At 54.8% G+C, this 20,836-nt stretch overlaps 1 protein-coding gene and 1 non-coding gene across 2 annotated transcripts; both read right to left on the bottom strand.

Annotated features, from left to right (window-relative positions):
- Positions 1 to 10,754: 10,754 nt before the first annotated feature.
- On the bottom strand, positions 10,755 to 16,090 carry rps9 (ribosomal protein S9). The gene is made up of 4 exons (XM_052009809.1): positions 15,937 to 16,090; positions 13,564 to 13,686; positions 12,963 to 13,149; positions 10,755 to 10,984 (listed from the first exon to the last, which is right to left on the bottom strand). The coding sequence occupies exons 1-4, from the start codon at positions 16,031 to 16,033 to the stop codon at positions 10,807 to 10,809; spliced, it is 585 nt and encodes a 194-aa protein (XP_051865769.1). The 5' UTR covers positions 16,034 to 16,090; the 3' UTR covers positions 10,755 to 10,806.
- LOC127567121 (small nucleolar RNA R38) lies at positions 13,227 to 13,298 on the bottom strand. The gene has a single exon (XR_007955846.1). It is a non-coding gene; the product is annotated as a small nucleolar RNA R38 (small nucleolar RNA).
- Positions 16,091 to 20,836: the final 4,746 nt, after the last annotated feature.

Below are 20,836 nucleotides of genomic sequence, written 5' to 3' on the forward strand. Positions count from 1 at the left end.
TGGATGCTTTCTATGGTGCATCGATAAAAGTTGGTGAGGGTCAAAGGGGACATGCCAGATTTCTTTGGAAAGTAGAGGCGCTGGTGAGCTTTCTTGGCCATGGTGTCTACGTGGTTGGACCAGGACAGGCTATTGGTGACGTTCACTCCTGGGAATTTGAAGCTCTCAACCCTCAAGGGAAAAATATCTCACAGGACAGTACATCAACAGCCCAGGATGTGCCAAACTAATTAAACTAGTAATTAAATCACCTAACTAAACTAGTCCCTTCTGCCTTACACAATGTCCATCTCCCTCCATCCTCTGCACATTCATGCACCTATCTAAGACCCTCTCAAACCCCTCTATCATTTCTGCCTCCACCCCCACCCCTGGCAGCACATTCCAGGCACCCACCGCTCTCTGTGTAAAAAAAATTGCCCCACACATCTCCCCTCTCACCCTAAACACATGCCCTCTGGTATTAGACATTTCGACCCTGGGGGAGAAAGATCCCGGCTGTCTACTCTATCTGTGCCTCTCGTCATCTTATAAACCTCTCCCCTCAGCCTCCGCCGCTCTGGAGAGAACAACCTAAGTCTGTCCGACCTCTCCTTATAACAAGCCTTCTAATCCTGGCAGCGTCCTGGTGAACCTCTGTTGCACCGTTCTCCGAAGCCTCCACATCAAAGTCAACGTTGAGTTTATTGTCAGATGCACAAGTCCATGTGTGCACGGGTGCAATCAAAAACTTACCTGCAGCAGCATCGCAGGCACAGAGCAGCAGATAAGCAGCATTCGCAAGAAAAGCATAAATTAAACACAATTTTTACAAGAAAGAACCAAAAAACAAAGTCCATTGTAGTGCAAAGCAATCAAAGTGGTCCCAGTGTTGCTGTACTGAGGCAGTGATCAGGGATGTGCCGGTCGGTTCAAGAACCGAATGGTTGAAGGGAAGTCGCTGTTCCTGAACCTGGTGGCATGGGGACTTCAGGCTTCTGTACCTCCTGCCCGATGGGAGCTGTGAGAAGATGGCACGGCCCGGACGGTGGGGGGATCTATGACGACGGATGAGCCAGAGAGGAAATCTGGAGCAACACACAAAATGCTGGAGGAACCCATTGGGTCAGGCAGCATCCGTGGAGGGAAATGGACAGTCAACGTTTTGGGCTGAGACCCTTCATCAGGACTGGAAAGGAAGAGGGCAAGAGAGGGAAGGGTTACAGCACGAGAACAGGCCCTTCGGCCCAATGCTGACCAAGATTCCCATCCAAGCCGGTCCCATCTCCCCGCGTTTGGCCCATATCCCTCTAAACCTTTCCCATCCATGGACCTGTCCGAGTGTCCTTTAAACATTGTCATAGATACCGTACTTTGTGTAAAATAAAAGTTGCCCCTCAGATTCCCATTAAATCTCTCCCCTCTCACCCTAAACCTGTGTCCTCTAGTTCTTAAGATATCTTTGTTAGTCACACGTACATTGAAACACACAGTGAAATGCATCTTTTGCGCAGGGTGTTCTGGGGGCAGCAATATAGCAATGAACAATGAACAATTACAGCACAATTCAGGCCCTTCAGCCCACAAAGCTGTGCCGAACATGTCCCTACCCGAGAAATTACTAGGCTTACCCATAGCCCTCTATTTTACTCAGCTCCATGTACCAATCTAACAGTCTCTTGAAAGACCCTGTCATATCCGCCTCCCCCACCGTTGCTGGCAGCCCATTCCCCGCACTCACCACTGTCTGAGTAAAAAACTTACCCCTGACATCTCGTCTGTACCTACTCCCCAGCACCTTAAACCGATGTCCTCTTGTGGCCACCAATTCAGCCCTGGGGAAAAGCCTCTGACTATCTACCCGATCAATACCTCTCATCATCTTATACACCTCTATCAGGTCCCCCCTCATCCTCTGTTGCTCCAAGGAGAAAAGGCCGAGTTCCCTCAACCTGCTTTCATAAGGCATGCTCCGCATTCCAGGCAGCATCCTTGTAAATCTCATCTGCACCCTCTCTAGGGCTTCCATATCCTTCCTGTAGTGAGGTGACCAGAACTGAGCACAGTACTCCAAGTGGGGTCTGACCAGGGACCTATGTAGCTGCAACAACACCTCTCGGCTCCTAAATTCAATTCCCCGATTGATGAAGGACAATACACCATATGCCGCCCTAACCACAGAGTCAACCTGCGCAGCCGCTTTGAGCGTCCTGTGGACTCGGACCCCAAGATCCCTCTGATCCTCCACACTGCCAAGGGTTCTACCATTAATACTATATTCTGCCAACATATTTGACCTACCAAAATGAACCACTTCACACTTCTCTGGGTTGAACTGCATCTGCCACTTCTCAGCCCAACTCTGCATCCTATCTATGTCCCTCTGTGACAGCCCTCCAAACTATCCACAACACCCCCAACCTTCGTGTCATCCACAAACTTACTACCCACCCCTCCACTTCCTCATCCAGGTCATTTATAAAAATCACAAATAGTAAGGGTCCCAGAACAGACCCCTGAGGTACACCACTGGTCACTGACCTCCACTCAGAATACGACCCTTCAACAACCACTCTTTGCCTTCTGTGGGCCAGCCAGTTCTGGATCCACACTGCAATGTCCCCTTGGATCCCATGTCTCCTCACCTTTTCCATAAGCCTCGCATGGGGTACCTTATCAAACGCCTTGCTGAAATCCATATACACTACGTCTACCACTCTCCCTTCATCAATGTGCTTAGTCACATCGTCAAAAATTCGATCAGGCCCTTGACAAAGCCATGCTGACTATTCCTAATCTTTATACCTCTCAAAATGTTCATAAATCCTGCCCCTCAGGATCTTCTCCATCAGCTTACCAACCACTGAGGTAAGACTCACTGGTCTATAATGTCCTGGGCTATCCCTACTCCCCTTCTTGAATAAGGGAACAACATCCGCAACCGTCCAATCTTCCGGAACCTCTCCCGTCTCCATGGACGACGCAAAGATCATCATCAGAGGCTCCGCAATCTCCTCCCCCGCCTCCCACAGCAACCTAGGGTACATCTCATCCGGTCCCAGCGACTTATCTTACTTGATGCTTTCCAAAAGTTTCAGCACCACCTCTTTTCTAATATCTACATGCTCAAGCTTTTCAGGCCACTGCAAGTCCCCACTACGATCCCCCAGATCTTTTTCCGTGGTGAATATTGACGTAAAGTATTCATTAAGTACCTCCGCTATTTCTTCCGGATCCATACACACTTTCCCACTGCTGCACTTGATAGGCCCTATCCTTTCGCATCTCATCCTCTTACTCTTCACATACTTGTAGAATGCCTTGGGGTTTTACTTAATCCTGCCCGCCAAGGCCTTCTCATGTCCCTTTCTGGCTCTCCTAATCTCTTTCTTAAGCTCCTTCCTGTTAGCCTTGTACTCCTCCAGATCTCTAACATTACCTAGCTCTCTGTACCTCTTGTAAGCTTTTCTTTTCCTTTTGACTAGATTTATGATAGCCTTCGTACACCATGGTTCCTGTATCCTCTTGTGACTCCCCTGTCTCATCGGAACACGTCCATGCAGAACTCCACACAAATATCCCCTGAATATTTGCCACATATCTTACGTACTTTTCCCAGAGAACATCTGTTCCCAATTTAATCTTCCAGTTTCCTGCCTGAGAGCGTCATAATTCCCTTTACTCCAACTAAATGCCTTTCTAGCCTGTCCCTATCCCTCTCTAGTGCTAACGTAAAGGAGATAGAATTATGATCACTATCTCCAAAATGCTCACCCACTTAGAGATCTGACACCTGACCAGGTTCATTTCCCAATATCAAATCAAGCACAGCCTCTCCTCTTGTAGGCCTATCTACATATTGTGTCAAGAACCCTTCCTGAACACACCTAACAAACTCCACCCCATCTAAACCCCTCACTGTCTGGAGATGCCAATCGATGTTTGGGAAATTAAAATCCCCCATCACCACAACTCTGTTATTCTCACACCTTTCTAGGATCTGCTTCCCTATCTGATCCTCAATAACCCTGTCACTATTGGGCGGCCTATAAAAAAACCCAGCACAGTTATTGACCCCTTCCTGTTCCTAACCTCAATCCACAGAGGCTCCATAGACAATCGCTCCACAACATCCACCTTTTCTGCAGCCGTGACACTATCTCTGATCAACAGTGCCACTCCCCCACCTCCCTCCCTGTCCTTCCTGAAACATCTAAAACCCGGCACTTGAATCAACCATTCCAGCCCCGGAGCCATCCAAGTCTCTGTAATGGCCACCACATCATAGCTCCAAGTATCGATCCAAGCTCTAAGCCCACCCGCCTTGTTCACAATACTCCTTGCGTTAAAATAGACACATCTCAAGCCTGTCTGAACATGTCCCTTCTCTATCACCTGCCTATGGTGCTTACTCCTAGCCTCCTCTATTTGAGAGCCAAACACCTCTTCCCCAGTCTCTCCAGTACGGATCCCACCTCCCAATAATTCTAGTTTAAACTCTCCCCAGTAGCCTTAGCAAACCTCCCTGCCAGTATGTTGGTCCTGCTGGGATTCAAGTGCAACCCGTCTTCTTTCAACAACTGAATCCCTGCTCCTTACTCCAATCCCTCAACCACGCATTTAACCTCCTCCTCATTCTGTTCCTATATCCACTGTCGCTTAGCACAGGCAGTAATCCGGAAATTACTACCTTTGAGGTCCTGCTTCTCAACTTCCTAATTCTCTATAGTCTCTTTTCAGGACCTCATTCCTTTCCCTACCTAACCCGTACGTCTTTGGAATGTGGGAGGAAACTGGAGCGCCCGGAGGAAACCCATGTAGACATGGGGAAACGTACAAACTCCTCACAGACAGTGGCTGAAATCGAACCTGGGTCGCTGGCGCTGTAATAGCGTCATGCTAACAGCTACACTACCGTGCCTGCCCCTATCCTGGGAAAAAGACGAGGACATTCACCCTATCTATGCCCCTCATGGTTTTATATGCCTCTGTAAGATCACCTCTCAATCTCCTGCGCTCTAAAGGAACAAAGTCCCAGCCTGCCCAACCTCTCCCCCTAACTCAGTTCCTCGAGTCCCGGCAACATCCTGGTAAATCTTTTCTGTACTCTTCCCAGTTTGATAACATCCTCCCGATAGCTGGGGAACCAAAACTGGACACAGTACTCCAAGTGCGGCCTCACCAGCGTCCTGTACAACTGCACCGTGACCTCCCGGCTTTTATACCCAGTGCCCCGACCGACGAAGGCCAGCGTGCCAAATGCCTTCTTCACCGCCCCGTCTACCTGAGGAACAACCTTCCACCTTCACCCTGTAGGTGCGGTAGGACTCTACAACTCGATTCAAGAAGGGGTATACAGAACATAGCACAGGAACAGGCCCTCTGGTTCACAGTGTTGTGCCCAACTAATTAAACTGGTAATTAAAAGCCTACTAAACTAGTCCCTTCTGTCGACATAGGGTGAATTGCAAGTTTGAATTCGGAACTGCCTTGCCCCCACAGAAGACAGAGTAGGGGTGGAGGGACTGGAGGGCTCGAGTTATAAGGAGAGGCTGGGACTGTTTTCCCCGGAGCAAAGGAGGCTGAGGGCAGGGGAACCTTATCGAGGTTTATAAAACCACGAGGGGCATAGATCAGGTGGACGGTCACCGTCTCTCTCTCCCCCTCCCCAGGGTCAGGGAGCCTAAAACTAGAGGGCACAGGTTTACGGTGAGGGGGGGAGAGAGTGGTCCGTACGTGGAACGAGCTGCCAGAGGCAGTGGGTGAAGCAGGTACATTAACAGCGTTTAAACGACACTCGGACAGGTCCGTGGGTGGGAAAGGTTCAGAGGGAGATGGGACCAGTCCCTAGGTCGGCACGGAGGGCCTGTCTCCGTGCTGTATGCGAGTCTGATTCAGTGAGTTTTCACAGTGACTCATTTTAAGGTGGTGAAGGGGGACGGAACTGGAGAGACGCTAATCAGCATGTTGATAATTCCTTCCTGCCCTTATCTCACTGCTGTGGGCAGAGTTTTGTGAGCTTTTGCATACTATTTCTGTCTTGGAGGGTTGCATTGCAGCACGCCAGCGGAGGTCCTGATCGACTTTCAGCTGTTGTTATCCACAGTTAACTGTGTCCTAGGTTGAGCTTTGGTCAATGCTATTTGCCAGCATAAATTGGTACATTGCTTTATTATTGCCACATGTACCGAGGTCCAGTGAAAATCTTTGTTCTGCATGCCGTCCATACAGATCATTTCATCACATCAGTGCATTGAGGTAGTACAAGGGAACAGCAATAACAGAATGCAGAATAAAGTGTCCCAGCTACAGAGAAAGTGCAGAGCAGGCATACAATAAGGTGCAAGGGCCACAACGAGGTAGATTGTGAGGTCAAGAGTCCATTTTATCATTCAATAGTCTTATAACAGCGGGGTAGAAGCTGTCCTTGAGCCCGGTGGTACGTGCTTTCAGGCTTTTGTATCTTCTGCCTGATGGGAAAGGGGAGAAGAGAGAACGTCCGGGGTGGGTGGGGTCTCTGATTATGTCGGCTGCTTTCCCAAGGCAGCGGGAAGTGTAGACAGAGTCCATGGAGGAGAGGCTGGTTTCCGTGACGCGCTGGGCCGTGTCCACAACTCTCTGTGGTTTTTTGTGGTCCCGGGCAGAGCAGTTGGCGTACCAAGCCGGGATGCATCCGGATAGGATGCTTTCTGTGGTGCGTCGGTAGAAGTTGGTGAGTGTCAAAGGGGACAAACCGAATTTCTTTAGCCTCCTGAGGAAGTAGAGGCGCTGGTGAGCTTTCTTGGCTGTGGCATCTATGTGATTTGACCAGGACAGGCTGTTGGTGATGTTCACTCCTGGGAACTTGAAGCTCTCAACCCTCTTGACCTCAGCACCATTGATGTAGACAGGAGTGTGTGCACTGCCCCCCCTCCTGAAGTCAATGACCAGCTCTTTTGTTTTGCTGACATTGAGGGAAAGGTTGTTGTCATGACACCATTCCACTGAGCTCTCTATCTCCATCCTGTACCCTGACTCATCGCTGTTTGAGATACGGCCTCCAACGGTGGTGTCATCTGCAAACTTGTAGATGGAGTTAGAGCAGAATCTGGCCACACAGTCGTGAGTGTATAGGGAGTAGAGTAGAAGGCTTGAGGACGCAGCCTTGTGGGGCACCAGTGTTGAGAATAATCGTGCCGGAGGTGTTGCTGCCTATCCTCACTGATTGCGGTCTGTTGGTCAGGAAGTCAAGGATCCAGTTACAGAGGGAGGTGTTGAGTCCCAGGTCTCGGAGTTTATAAATCTATCGTCTGCAGGGCTACTCTGAACATACCACCTCTCCCACTAGAAGCATAAAGGGATGCCACTGCATGGTTGACTGCTCTGGAAGGTTGGATCACATGGGATTCAGGGAGAGCTGGCTAATTGGACACACAATTGTCTCGATGGTAGGAAGCAGAGGATGAGGGTGGGAAGTTGTTTCTCGGACTGGAGGTCCGTGACCAGTCATGTTCCCCAGGGCTCGGTGCTGGGCCTGTTGTTGTTTGTCATTTATTTTAAATTTAAAAATTTATTTACAGCGTGGTAACAGGCCCTTCCAGCCCAATGAGTCCGCGCCGCCCGTTTTAAACCCAAATTAGCCTACCCGTACATCTTTGCGATGTGGGAGGAAACCGGAGCACCCGGAGGAAACCCATGCAGACACGGGAGAATGTACAAACTCCTTACAGACAGCGACCGGAATCGAACCCCGATCGCTGGCGCTGTAATAGCGTCGCGCTAACCGCTACACTACCGTTACGCCCCTAACAATTTGGACGAGAATGTACAAGGCACAGTTAGTAAGTCTGCAGCTGACACTGAACTAGGTGGTGTCATCGACAGTGAAGGTGGTTATCAGAGTTTACAAGGGGATCTCAATCAGCTGGGTCAGTGGGCCGAGGAGCGGCAGATGGAGTTTAATTCGGACAAGTGCGAGGGGTTGAGTTTCGGGAAGACAAACCAGGGCAGGACTTTCACAGTGAACGGACAGGGAGTGTTGTAGAACAGAGGGACCTCGGGGTACAGGTACACGGTTCCCCTGAGAGTGGGGTCACAGGTAGACGGGGCGGTGAAGAAGGCGTTCGGCACGCTGGCCTTCATTGGTCAGGGCACTGAGTACAGGAGTCGGGAGGTGATGTCGCAGTTGTACAGGACGTCGGTGAGGCTGCACTTGGAGCACTGTGTTCAGTTCTGGTCACCCTGCTGTGGGGAAGATGCCATTGAGCTGGGAAAGAGCGCAGAGGGAGATTTACGAGGATGTTGCCGGGACTCGAAGGACTGAGTTACGGAGAGAGGTCGGGCAGGTTGGGACTTTATTCCTTGGAGCGTGAGGGGTGACCTTACAGAGGTGTATAAACCCACGAGGGGCATCGACAGGGTGAATGTGCACAGTCTTCCCCCCAGGGTTGGGGAATCAAGAACCAGAGGGCACAGGTTTAAGGCGAGAGGGGAAAGAGATTTAATAGGGAACTTCTTCACCCAGAGGGTGGTCCATACGTGGAATGAGCTGCCAGAGGGAGTGGGTGAGGCAGGTACATTAACAACATTTAAACGACACTCGGACAGGTCCATGGATGGGCAAGTTTCAGAGGGATCTGGGCCAAACGCGGGGAGATGGGACCAGCTGGGATGGGGATCTGGGTTGGCATGGACCAGTTGGGCTGAAGGGCCTGTCTCCGTGCTGTGAAATTCTCGATAGTTAAGTAAGATGAGGCTGAGAAGTCGGGAAGTCACATTGCAGCTGTATAAAACTCCGGTCGCCCCTGTTACAGGGAGGGTGCGGGAGAGGTTCACCAGGAAGCTGCCCGGATTAGAGGGCGCGAGCTATAAGGAGAGGCCAGACAGACTTGGGTTGTTCTCTCCGGAGCGGTGGCGGCTGAGCGGAGACCTGATAGAGGTTTATACAATTACGAGAGGCTTTCACAATAGGGTTGAATCTTTTACCCAGGGTAGAAATGTCTAATACTAGAGGGTATAGCTATAAAGGTGAGATGGAGAGTTCAAAGGAGATGTGCGGGGCAAGTTTTGTTTTAGAGAGCGGTGGGTGTCTGGAATGTGCTGCCAGGGGTGGGGCTGGAGGCAGATACGATCGAGGGGTTTAAGAGGCTGTTAGACAGACACATGGATGTGCAGGGAATGGAGGGATATGGTCACTGTACAGGCAGACCCTGTCTATACCTCCCGCTGCCTTGGTGAAGCAGCCAGCATAATCAAAGACACCCCCCCCACCCAGGACATTCTCTCTTCTCCCCTCTCCCATCAGGCAGAAGATACAGGAGCCTGAGGGCACGTCCCACCAGGCTCAAGGACAGCTTCTACCCCACCGTGATAAGACAATTGAATGGTTCCCTTATACGATGAGACGGACTCTGACCTCACGATCTACCTTGTTGTGACCTCACACCTTACTGTCTGCCTGCACCGCACTTTCTCTGTAACTGTGACACTTTACTCTGTATTCTGTTATTGTTATTACCCTGTACTACCTCGATGCACTGTGTAATGAACTGATCTGTACGATCAGTTTGCAAGACAAGTTTTCCACTGGACCTCAGCATAAGTGACAATAAACCAATTTACCAACACCTTATTGTCTGCCTGCACTGCACTTTCTCTGTAGCTGTGACACTTCACTCTGTACTGTTATTGTTTTCCCTCGATGCGCCCTGGATACTTCCTCTTCGCCCCCTTCCCATCCACCCACCCCGGAGCCCGCTCTGACCTGCCGTGGATATTGGAGTCCCAGCAGAAGAGGGAAGGGAGCCATCTGCAGCAGCCCCACCCCAGGGTCCCAGCAAGGCTGCGGGGGGGGGGGGGCTGAGCCCCAAGGCTCCTGGTCTTTGTGAAGTCACTAGCACAGGTCACAGGTCAGGCCCAGAGCCCTGGATCGACAGCAGGGGCCCGGGGAGGTGGGGGGAGACGAGGGGGGAACAGAACGAGTTCACTTTCTGCCACAGCAGACTTCTTCTGTTCTAATGGTCCCTTTGTGTGAAAATTGCTCCATGCCTTGCTCATTCTCGTCCAAATCATTGATACAGACGACGAACAGGCCCAGCACCAGGGAACACCACCAGTCACTGAAATGTACTTTTTATTCTAATTGTGTTCTTCCTCATAAAAATCGTGGTTAATTTATGTTTTTCTTGTAAATGTTGCTTATCTGATGCTGTGTGTCTGTGATGCTGCTGCAAGTAAGGTTTTCATTGCACCTGTGCACACAGACGTGCATCTGACAGTAAACTTGATGAGAGGGGAGAGACATGAGAAGAGGGCAGTGCCTTAAGTGTTTGCCCTCTGCACAGTAATCACTGGACCAGCTGTATTCCCACTCAGCTCCCAGCCATTGCCCTCCGAGCAGCACCGGAGGGGTCAGCCCTCTGGACTGCTGGCCTTGACCAGCACAATTCTGGATCACCCCCTCCCCTGTAGATCACCTGCACCTTCCTGAGCTTGGGGGGGGGGGGGTGGTCACATGTCCCACAGAACCTTCAGCTCACCTCTTGGGGATCTGACTGGCAGTTCCAGGGAACTTGGTGTATGGCACAGAATGAACCAACTCTCCCAGTGCCAGATACTGATGGCTCATGTAGGCAAGTGTCCCCACCCCCCCACCTTCCCAATGGAAAGTTCATAGAAGGGGCATGAGACTGCCTTGGCAAGTAGGATCCAGGAAAACCCCAAGGCGATCTACACGTATGTGAGGGAGGATGATGTGGAAGAGAGAGGGAGAGAACCGGAAATGAAGGGACTGCAGACACGGGTAACCAGAAGTTTATTTGTCACTCTACAAGGACTCACACCGAGGGCTCAGTCCTCCTCCTCATCATCAGCAGCACCTCCACCGCCCTGCGCCTTCTTGGCATTCTTCCTCTTGACCCGGCCGGGCCTCCCGCCGCCGTAGGGCGAGCGCAGAGAGAAGTCGATGTGCTTCTGAGAGTCCAGGCGCACGATGTACGAGGGGATGTTCACCACTTGCTTACGGACCCTGAGGGAGGGAGGGGGTGAGTGCTGGAGACAGTCCCCATCATCCCACCCCGTGCAAGGTCCTCCCAACCCTTCAAAGGATGCCATACAGCCCCCCACACCCCTCCCCGTTCCCGGCTGTTACCTCGGCTGTGCCACTGGCTGCTCCTGGGCGATGCGCAGCGGGCGCGCCACTGTCTTGTGGCGAGGTATACGGCCGGAGCCGGATTGACCTCGCTGAACTATTGCCCTGTGGGGGCAGGTTTTACCCCCATCACCCCAGGGCTGGGGCTCTGCACAGACAGAAAAACATAGGGGTTTAATGGCAGGACCGTGCGGAGGGAGCCTCACCCTGCGTCCGACCCCGGCAGTGTGTGACGGGACAGTGCGGAGGGAGCCTCACCCTGTGTCTGACCCCGGGAGTGTGTGACGGGACGGTGCGGAGGGAGCCTCACCGTGTCTGACCCCAGGAGTGTGTGATGGGACAGTGCAGAGGGAGCTTCACTAATACCAGAGAACATGAATTTAAGGTGAGAGGGGGCAAGTCTAAAAAAAATATTGCCCTGTACATCTCCTTTAAACTCAGAGCGGTGGGTGCCTGGAATGTGCTGCCAGGGGTGGGGGCAGAGGCAGATCCGATGGAGGGGTTTTAGAGGCTCTCAGGGAGGCCCATGAATATGCAGGGAAGAGGGATATGGACCACGTGCAGGCAGAAGGGATTAGTTTGGCATTTAATCACTGGTTTAAATTTGCTGGGTACAACACTGTGGGCCCAAGGGCCTGTTTCAGTGCTGGAGTCTTCTGTGCATCATGGAACAAGGGGCAACCGCAGAAGTGTTAAGTTACGAGAGGCAAAGAGAAGGTGGACGGTAACGGCCTTATCCCTAGAGTAAGAGCACCCAAAACTTGGGACCACAGGTTTGGGGCGAGAGGGGAAAGATTTAAAAGGGACACAAGGGGCAACTCTTTCACCCAGAGGGTGGTCCGTACATGGAATGAGCTGCCAGAGGAAGTGGGTGAGGCAGGTACATTAACAACATTTAAATGACACTCGGACAGGTCCGTGAATGGGAAAGGTTTCAAGGGATCATAATAGGGTGTCCTGGGGAGTGTGTTAATGTTTCAGTAGGGTCGGGGAGTCCAAAACTTCTTGCAAGGTTTTAAAAAGGGACCCGAGAGGCAACTTTTCCCCACAAAGAGCTGCCAGAGGAAGTGGATGAGGCAGGTTCTACAGTGTCATTTAGGAAACACTTAGGCAGGTACACGGAGGGGCAGGGCCTGGAGGGAGATGGTCTGTCTGAATGCAGGAAATTGGTACCAGCAGGGTGGGATACCATGGTCAGCACAGACTTTTCGGGCTGAAGGGCCTGTACCCATGCTCTGGGACTCTACGAGAGCTTGATCAATACATCTCCACCTGTAACCTCCTGAAGCAGTCACTCTAAGATCACTCTTCCCCAGGCGAGAGAGCGGGGCCTCAGTCAGTACCCCCTCACCCCGTGGGCCGAAGGGCCTGTTCCCGTGCGTAGGACTCTACGAGAGGTCACTTGATACATCTCCGCCAGCAACCTCTCCCTCCGACTGCACACGAAGCAGTCACACTAAGATCACTCTTCCCCAGGTGAGGGAGCAGGGCCTCAGTCAGTACCGCCCCCCCCCCACCCTGTGGGCTGAAGGCCCTGTATCCGTGCTCTGGGACCCTACAAGAGCTTGATCAATACATCTCCACCAGTAACCTCTCCCAACAACTGCACACAAAGCAGTCACACTAAGATCACTCTTCCCCAGGTGAGGGACCAGGGCCTCAGTCAGTACCCCCTAACCGTGCGGGTGGAAGGCCCTGTATCCCTGCTCTGGGACCCTACAAGAGCTTGATCAATATATCTCCACCAGTAACCTCTCCCTCCAACTGCACAGGAAGCAGTCATGCTAAGATCACCCTTCCCCAGGCAAGAGACCAGGGCCCCCCGTCAGTGCGGAGGGCAGCCAGGCACACCCACCTGATGTGCCTCTGCCGGATCAGCACCCGGGCGTGGTGAATGGACTTGGCCAGCCCCAGCTTGAAGACCTGCGTCTGCAGGCGCCGCTCCAGGAAGTCCTCGATCTTCAGACCCAAGATGTAATCCAGCTTCATCTTGCTCTCATCCAAGACCCCGATGCGCACCAGGCGGCGCAGGAGGGCATTACCTGGAGGTGGGGGGATAGAGACAAGTTAACACAGAGCCCTGCAATGACAGGGTGGGGGGAACACACCACAGGGCATGCCAAGTCTCAGGTTATCAAGTGTTTCAACACTCAGCTGTCTGACAGGGATAACAGGGTCATCATCGACTTGGGGTAGTGCCCGGTGCCTCCCAGAACCTCTGCCGGCACTGGAGCACGATTCACACTGGGGTGGGGGGCACATAGATTACTGGGAGAGAGGTTCAAACAGGAGGATGGGGAGTGCAAGGGCCAGAGGGGGTTACAGAGATAGGGAGGGAGGGGGCGAGGGAGGGGTTTGAAACAGGAGGATGGGAAGTGTAGGGGCTGGAGGGGGTTACAGAGATGGGGGAAGCGAGGGATGGGGAGGAGCTTGAACAGGGAAGGGCCAACACTTACCCTCAAAAAGACGCTTGGGATCCTTCTCGTCTAGGGTCAGCAGTTCCCGGGCAGCCTTTCGGATCTTGGCCAGGGTGAACTTCACCCGCCACACTTCCCGCTTGTTCCGCAGACCATATTCACCTGGTTGGGGGGGGGGGGGGGGGGGGGGGGGGGGGGGGGGGGGGGGGGGGGGGGGGGGAAGGGTGGCGAGACAACCCATCAGTGCACGGACAGATCCTGCATGGCTCCCACACCAACTTACCCACCCCAGTCCCCAAATCCAGAACCAGCCACCCCTCCCACAACAAACAGCATCGCTCCACCCCCTGCCCCCAAACACTACCGGCAGCCAAAGCCCAGGGCTTGCTCGTGTGGCCTTGTTTCCCAGTGGGATAACACTCGGGGTTCCGCAGAGGGTTAGGAGTCTAAGGAGATTCGGTCCATCACCAAAGACTTGCGAATTTCTACAGATGTATGGCTGAGAACATTCTGACTGGGTGCATCACCGCCTGGTACAGAGGCTCCAATGGGTAGGATCGAGGCTGCAGAGGGTCACAGACTCAGCCAGCTCCATCACAGGCACAACCCTCCCAGCCATTGAGGACATCTTCAAGAGGCGATGCCTCAAGAAGGGAGCCTCTGTCACCGAGGACCCCTCACCACCCAGGACATGCCCTCTTCCCGTTACTACGATCAGGGAGGAGGTACAGGAGCCTGACTCCAACGCTTCAGGAACAGCTCCTTCCCCTCTGCCGCCAGATATCTTGTAATTTAGTAATTTTACTGCTGTCACAAAACCAACATATGTCACGCCATACGTCAGTGATAATAAATCTGATTCTGGGCACAACTTGGGAACAAGATAAAGCCAATGTCACAGAGACGCGATCAAGGGAAGTGTCAGTCACAGAGGGTTCCAATCATCTCTGTAACCCCCTCCAACCCTACCACACTCTGGATGAACTTGCCCCTCCGGTCCCCTTTAAATCTCTCCCCTTACCATAAACACATGCCCTCTAGTCTTAGGCTCCCCAACCCTGGGGGGAAGAGACTGTGACCGTCCACCTTATCACCGCTCCTTGTGGTTTTATAAACCTCGATAAGGTCTCCCTTCAGCCTCCTTCGCTCCGGGGAAAACAGTCCCGGCCTATCCGGTCTCTCCTTATAACTCGAGCCCTCAGGTCCCGGTGATATCCCCGTGAATCTTTCCTGCACCATCTCCAGCTCAATCCCACCCTCCCTACAGCTGGGGCGACCAGAACCGCACACAGTACTCCAAGTGGGTCTGAAGGGCATTCACCTGTTACCCCTTTCCGAGGGGTCCAGGAACCTCAGACGGCCCCTCCCTCACCAGGAGTGAACATCAATAGCCTGTCCTGGTCCAACAACACTTACACCACAACCAAGAAAGCTCACCAGCACCTCTACTTCCTCAGGAGGCTAAAGAAATTCAGCATGTTCCCTTGGACACTCAGCAACTTTTACCGATGCACCATAGAAAGCATCCTATCTGGATGCATCACAGCTTGGGACGGCAACTGCTCTGCCCGGGACCGCAAGAAACTGCAGAGTTGTGGACGCAGCCCAGCGCATCACGGACACCAGCCTCCCCTCCGCGGACTCTGTCTTTATCTCTCGCTGCCTCGGTAAAGCAGCCAGCATAATCAAAGACCCCACCCACCCGGGACATTCTCTCTTCTCCCCTCTCCCATCAGGTAGAAGATACAGGAGCCTGAGGGCACGTCCCACCAGGCTCAAGGACAGCTTCTACCCCACTGTGATAAGACTATTGAACGGTTCCCTTATACAATGAGATGGACTCTTGACCTCGTGATCTACCTTATGACCTTGCACCTTATTGTCTGCCTGCTCTGCACTTCCCTGTAGCTGTGACACTTTATTCTGTATTGTTTTGTTTTTAACCTGTACTACCTCACCCGACATTCTCTTCCTCCCATCGGGCAGGAGATACAAAAGCCGAAAGTCTCATAAGACATGTTCTCCAATCCAGGCAGCACCCTGGTAAATCTCCTCTGCACCCTTCCTCTACAAAAGGCCAAGGGCACATACCACCAGGCTCAGGGACAGCTTCTACCCTGTTGTGATAAGATGATCGAACGATAAGGTGGACTCCTGACCTCACAATCTACCTCATCATGGCCCTTGCACCTTATTGTCTGCCTGCACTGCACTTTCTCTGCAACTATGACACTTTACTCTGCGTTGTTATTGTTTCCCCCTGTACTACCTCAATGCACTGTATAGTGAATTGATCTGTACGAGGTGTATGCGAAACAAGTTTTACACCGGACCTCAGCACAAGTGACAATAATACCACGGTCACCCCACACCCCCCCCCCCCCCCCCCCCCCAACCAACAGACGGGCTCACCGATGAGCTTGAGCTCCTGGTCCAGACGAGACTTCTCGAAGGGACGGCGGGGAGCGACGTATGTCTTGCTGCACACCCACGACCGAGCGACAGGCATGGCTGCTCAGAGCCTGTGGGAGAAGGGTCGGGGTGACAATCAGGGACAGACCAAACTGCAGACAGGCACCGCTGCGCCCCCCAGCACCCCCCTGTGCGAGGTCCTGGAGGCCAGCCAGCAACGGGAACAGCTCGACCGGTACTATGGACTCGGCTGTTACTCTGCGGCCAGTGCGGGGGCTGTTGTGTGCGCGCCATGCCAGGACTGTAAAACACGGTCCCCACACAGCGCAGGATGCGGATGGAGAGCCGCATGCACACGTCCCCAAGGCCACTCCCTCTGGACTCCCCCCCTGCCCCCCCCCACACCAACCCTCACCCACGCAGCGACCCACATGGTCACAGGGAGAATGTGCAAACTCCACACAAACAGCGCCGGAGGTCAGGGTCAAACCCGGGTCTCTGTAGTGGTGAGACAACAGTAGGGCCAGCCACACCTCCATGCCCATCTCTAGTCCCCCAAGAGGGGTGGGGGCATGAAAGATCAGTGCAGACAGGGACAGACTGGGTGGGCCAAAGGGCCTGCCTCCGTGACGCTGGATAAAGAGGGCCGTGTTAGAGGGGACAGTCAGAGACTTTTTCCCAGGGCGACAGTGGCTAACACGAGGGGACATAATTTTAAGGTGATTGGAGGAAGATATAAGGGGGATGTCAGGGGTACGTTTTTTTACACTGAGGGTGCTGGGTGTGTGGAACGCACTGCCTGCAGAGGTGGAGGGGGCAGATACATCAGGGACATTTAAGAGACTCGTAGATGGACACATGAATGATAGAGAAATGGGGGGCGATGTGGGAGGGAAGGGTTAGATAGATCTTAGAGCAGGATAAAGTGCCGGCACAACACTGTGGGCCGAAGGGCCTGTACTGTGCTGTAGTGTTCAATGATCTAGGTGAACAAGCTCCCCCTCTCCAGAGAAGGTGCCACCCTGACCTCTGACACAGACATCTGTCACCGCACTGGGAGTACCGTGTGCGATTGCGGTCGCCCCAGCTGGAGGGAAGGTGGGATTGAGCCAGAGAGGGTGCAGGAAAGATTCACGGGGACGTCACCAGGACCGGAGGGCTGGAGTTATGAGGAGAGACCGGACAGGCCGGGACTGTTTTCCCCGTGGTGAAGGAGGCCGGGGGAGGGGGGGCAGGGGAGAACCTTATGGAGATTTATAAAATCACAAGGGGGCATAGACAGGGTGAATGTGCACATCCATTCTCCCCAGGGTTGGGGAATCAAGAACGCGAGGGCACAGGTTTGTGAGGGGGGAACACTGAAAGGGAAGGTTTCCCCCGGGATACAGAACGAGCTGCCAGGTACAGTTATAATGTCAGAGAGATACTCAGACAGGCCGATGGATATGAAAGGTTCGGAGGGACGTGGGCCCCAGAGACCCGACCCTCACCACACTGCCTGCCCGGGTACGGGGGTCAGGGCTGAGGGGGAAGGAACAGACCACTGGGCAAGGGTCTGAGGGGGGGAGGGTCAGGGGTCCTGGGACAGTGCTGAGGATGGGGTGGGTGCACATAGGGTCCACCCCCCCAGGCTCCCCTAACCATCCCCACTGTGCCTCCCCCTCCCAAACACAATCTCTCTCCCCCCCCCATTTAACGCGGAGAGGACCTCCCCCATTTAACGCAGGGCTCACTCTCACTCCCTCCCCATTTAATGCAAGGCTCCCCTGTCCCTCCCCCACCACCCATTTAACGCAGGGCTTCTCCCCGCCATTTAACACGGGGCTCACACCTCCCTCTCCCCCCCATTTAACATGGGGTCCCCTCCCCCCCCCCCAAGGTAGGGCCCTCCCTCGCCCCCCATTTAATGTAGGGCCCCCGCCACTCCCCCCCCAATGCAGGTCTCTCCCCCCTCCCCCCATTTAATGTAGGTCCCTCCTCCTCCCTCTCCCCCCCCCACTTAATGTAGATCTCCCCTCCTCCCTCTCCCCCCCCCACAGTGTAGGGCTCCCTCCCCCCCCCCCACACAATGTAGGGCTCCCTCCCCCTCCCCCCACACAATGTAGGGCTCCCTCCCCCCCCCCCCACACAATGTAGGGCTCCCTCCCCCCCCCCCCACACAATGTAGGGCTCCCTCCCCCCCCCCCCACACAATGTAGGGCTCCCTCCCCCCCCCCCCCCACACAATGTAGGGCTCCCTCCCCCCCCCCCACACACAATGTAGGGCTCCCTCCCCCCCCCCCCACACAATGTAGGGCTCCCTCCCCCCCCCCCCCCACACACAATGTAGGGCTCCCTCCCCCCCCCCCCCCCCACACAATGTAGGGCTCCCTTCCCCCCCCCACACACAATGTAGGGCTCCCTTCCCCCCCCCCCCACACACAATGTAGGGCTCCCTTCCCCCCCCCCCACACACAATGTAGGGCTCCCTTCCCCCCCCCCCCCCACACACAATGTAGGGCTCCCTTCCCCCCCCCACACACAATGTAGGGCTCCCTTCCCCCCCCACACACACAATGTAGGGCTCCCTCCCCCCCCCCACACACAATGTAGGGCTCCCTTCCCCACACAATGTAGGGCTCCCTTCCCCCCCCCCCCACACAATGTAGGGCTCCCTTCCCCCCCCCCCCCCACACAATGTAGGGCTCCCTTCCCCCCCCCCCCACACAATGTAGGGCTCCCTTCCCCCCCCCCCCCCCACAATGTAGGGCTCCCTTCCCCCCCCCCCCCACACAATGTAGGGCTCCCTTCCCCCCCCCCCACACAATGTAGGGCTCCCTTCCCCCCCCCACTTAATGTAGGGCTCCCCTCCCCCCCCCACTTAATGTAGGGCTCCCTTCCCCCCCCCACTTAATGTAGGGCTCCCTTCCCCCCCCCACTTAATGTAGGGCTCCCTTCCCCCCCCCACTTAATGTAGGGCTCTCCTCCTCCCTCTCCCCCCCCACAATGTAGGGCTCCCCTCCCTCTCCCCCCCCCCCCACTTAATGCGGGGCTCCCCTCCTCCCTCTCCCCCCCCACTTAATGCGGGGCTCCTCTCCCCCCCCCACTTAATGCGGGGCTCCTCTCCCCCCCCCACTTAATGCGGGGCTCCCCTCCTCCCTCTCTCTCCCCCCCCCACGTGTGCCGCTCCGCACCACCCCCTTCCACCTCACCTTCCGGCGTCTTCCTGCGAGAGAGAACTAACTTCCGGCCGCGCCGCCTTATATAGGGGACTAGCGCGGCGGCGACCACGTGGGGTGGATGACGACATCGGGGGAGGGGCGGGGCGGGATGTCTGGCCCCGCCCACCGCACCCCTCCTCCAGCAAATCGCCGGCACCTCCTACCTCCCACCCCGTCACTCGGGCTGCCGGTCCGCGCTCATTGGTCGCCTGTGGCCACGCCCACTGCCGGTCCCCTCCACCTCCTCTCTCCGTCCCACGTGGGCAGGTCCTCGCCCATTGGCTGTTCAAGGCCGCGCTCCCCCCTCCCACCGCCGACCCCCACGTGACCCGAGCCCACCCCGCCCCCCTCCGTCCCACGTGACCGAGCTCCCAGCCCGGGCCCGCCTTTTTCCAACGGTCTTCAACGGCCGCCGGCGCGGCGGATCCACTTCCGGTGCTCGCCGCCGGCCCACATCCCTTTATCCCTCCCTCTTGCTCCCTGGCCCCCGGGTTTGGAGCTGAAGGGCGACCCGCCCGTCCCCGGGGAACAAGTTGGCGTGGAAAAAGATTCAAAGTCCTGACACCAAGGGGGCATAAATCTGTGGGGGACGGGGAGCACTTCCGGGTCACGCCTTCTCCCCCCAAAAAATGGCTCTAATTTTAATTTAATCCTTCCCCCAGCCTTCCCCCCCCCCCTCCCCAGCCACCGGAGGAAGCGGGGTCCGCGAGGCGGCCGGTCCCGGGGCGCGGCTTGACCGCCGGGCGGCCAAGATGGCGACGGGTGCCGGCGGCCAAGATGGCGTTGGCTTGGCCTGGTGGGCTGATGGAGGCAGAGGAAGGGGTGTTATTCCGGCTTGGTGGGGGGGTCCGGAAGGTTACCATCCGCGGGATCCGGGGCGAGTTGGCCGCTTGGATTCAGAACTGGCTTGGCCGGAGAAAGAGGGTGGCAGTCAATGGGACTCATTCCAGCTGGGGGTCCACAGGGATCAGTACTGGGACCTCCGCTGTCTGTGACGGATAGAAATGACTTGGACGAAAACCTAGACAGGCGGGTTAGTAGGTTTGCAGACGACAAAAGGATTGGTGGAGTTGTGGACAGTCTGGAAGGATCGAGCGGGGTATAGATCGGTTGCAGAGATGGGCAGAGGAGTGGCAGATAGAGTTTAATCCGGCCAAGTGTGAGGTGTCGAACTTTGGGAGGTCAGGTGTAAGGGGAAGGTACACGGTTAATGGCAGGACCCTCAATAGTATTGCTGTACAGATCTACTACACAGCTCCCTGAAAGTGGCCACACAAGTAGGGCGGTAAAGAAGGCGTACGGCACGCTTGCCTCATCGGTCGGGGCGTTGAGTACAAGAGTCAGGTTGCAGCTGTATAAAAGTTTGGTCAGGCCGCACTTGAGGGACCCTGGCAGTACAGGTATATACTTCCCTGAAAGTAGGTAGTTAGGTCACAGGTAGCGGTGAAGAAGGCGTTCGGCACGCCGGTCTTCATCAGTCAGGGCACTGAGTACAGGGGTTGGGACGTTATGTTGCAGTTGTACAGGACGTGAGGCCGCGTGCTATAGGAAGGATGTCCTTAACCTGAAAAGGGTGCAAAAAAAAGATATATGAGGATGTTACTGGGACGGGGGTTTGTTATAAGGAGAGACTAAACCCACGGGGACCCTGTCTCCCACTCCCTTCAAACCCACCGGGGCCCCGTCTCCCGCTCCCTTTA

Source organism: Pristis pectinata, unplaced genomic scaffold (assembly GCF_009764475.1).
Source record: "Pristis pectinata isolate sPriPec2 unplaced genomic scaffold, sPriPec2.1.pri scaffold_125_arrow_ctg1, whole genome shotgun sequence".
Classification (NCBI taxonomy): domain Eukaryota; kingdom Metazoa; phylum Chordata; class Chondrichthyes; order Rhinopristiformes; family Pristidae; genus Pristis; species Pristis pectinata.

Coding starts and splice junctions, on each gene's coding strand:
- rps9 (XM_052009809.1), bottom strand. CDS start 16,033: ATGCCTGTCGCTCGGTCGTGGGTGTGCAGCAAGACATACGTCGCTCCC. Junction 13,687..15,936: donor CCAGGAGCTCAAGCTCATCG/GTGAGCCCGTCT, acceptor CCCCCCAACCAG/GTGAATATGGTCTGCGGAAC. Junction 13,150..13,563: donor TCCCAAGCGTCTTTTTGAGG/GTAAGTGTTGGC, acceptor CCCCACCTCCAG/GTAATGCCCTCCTGCGCCGC.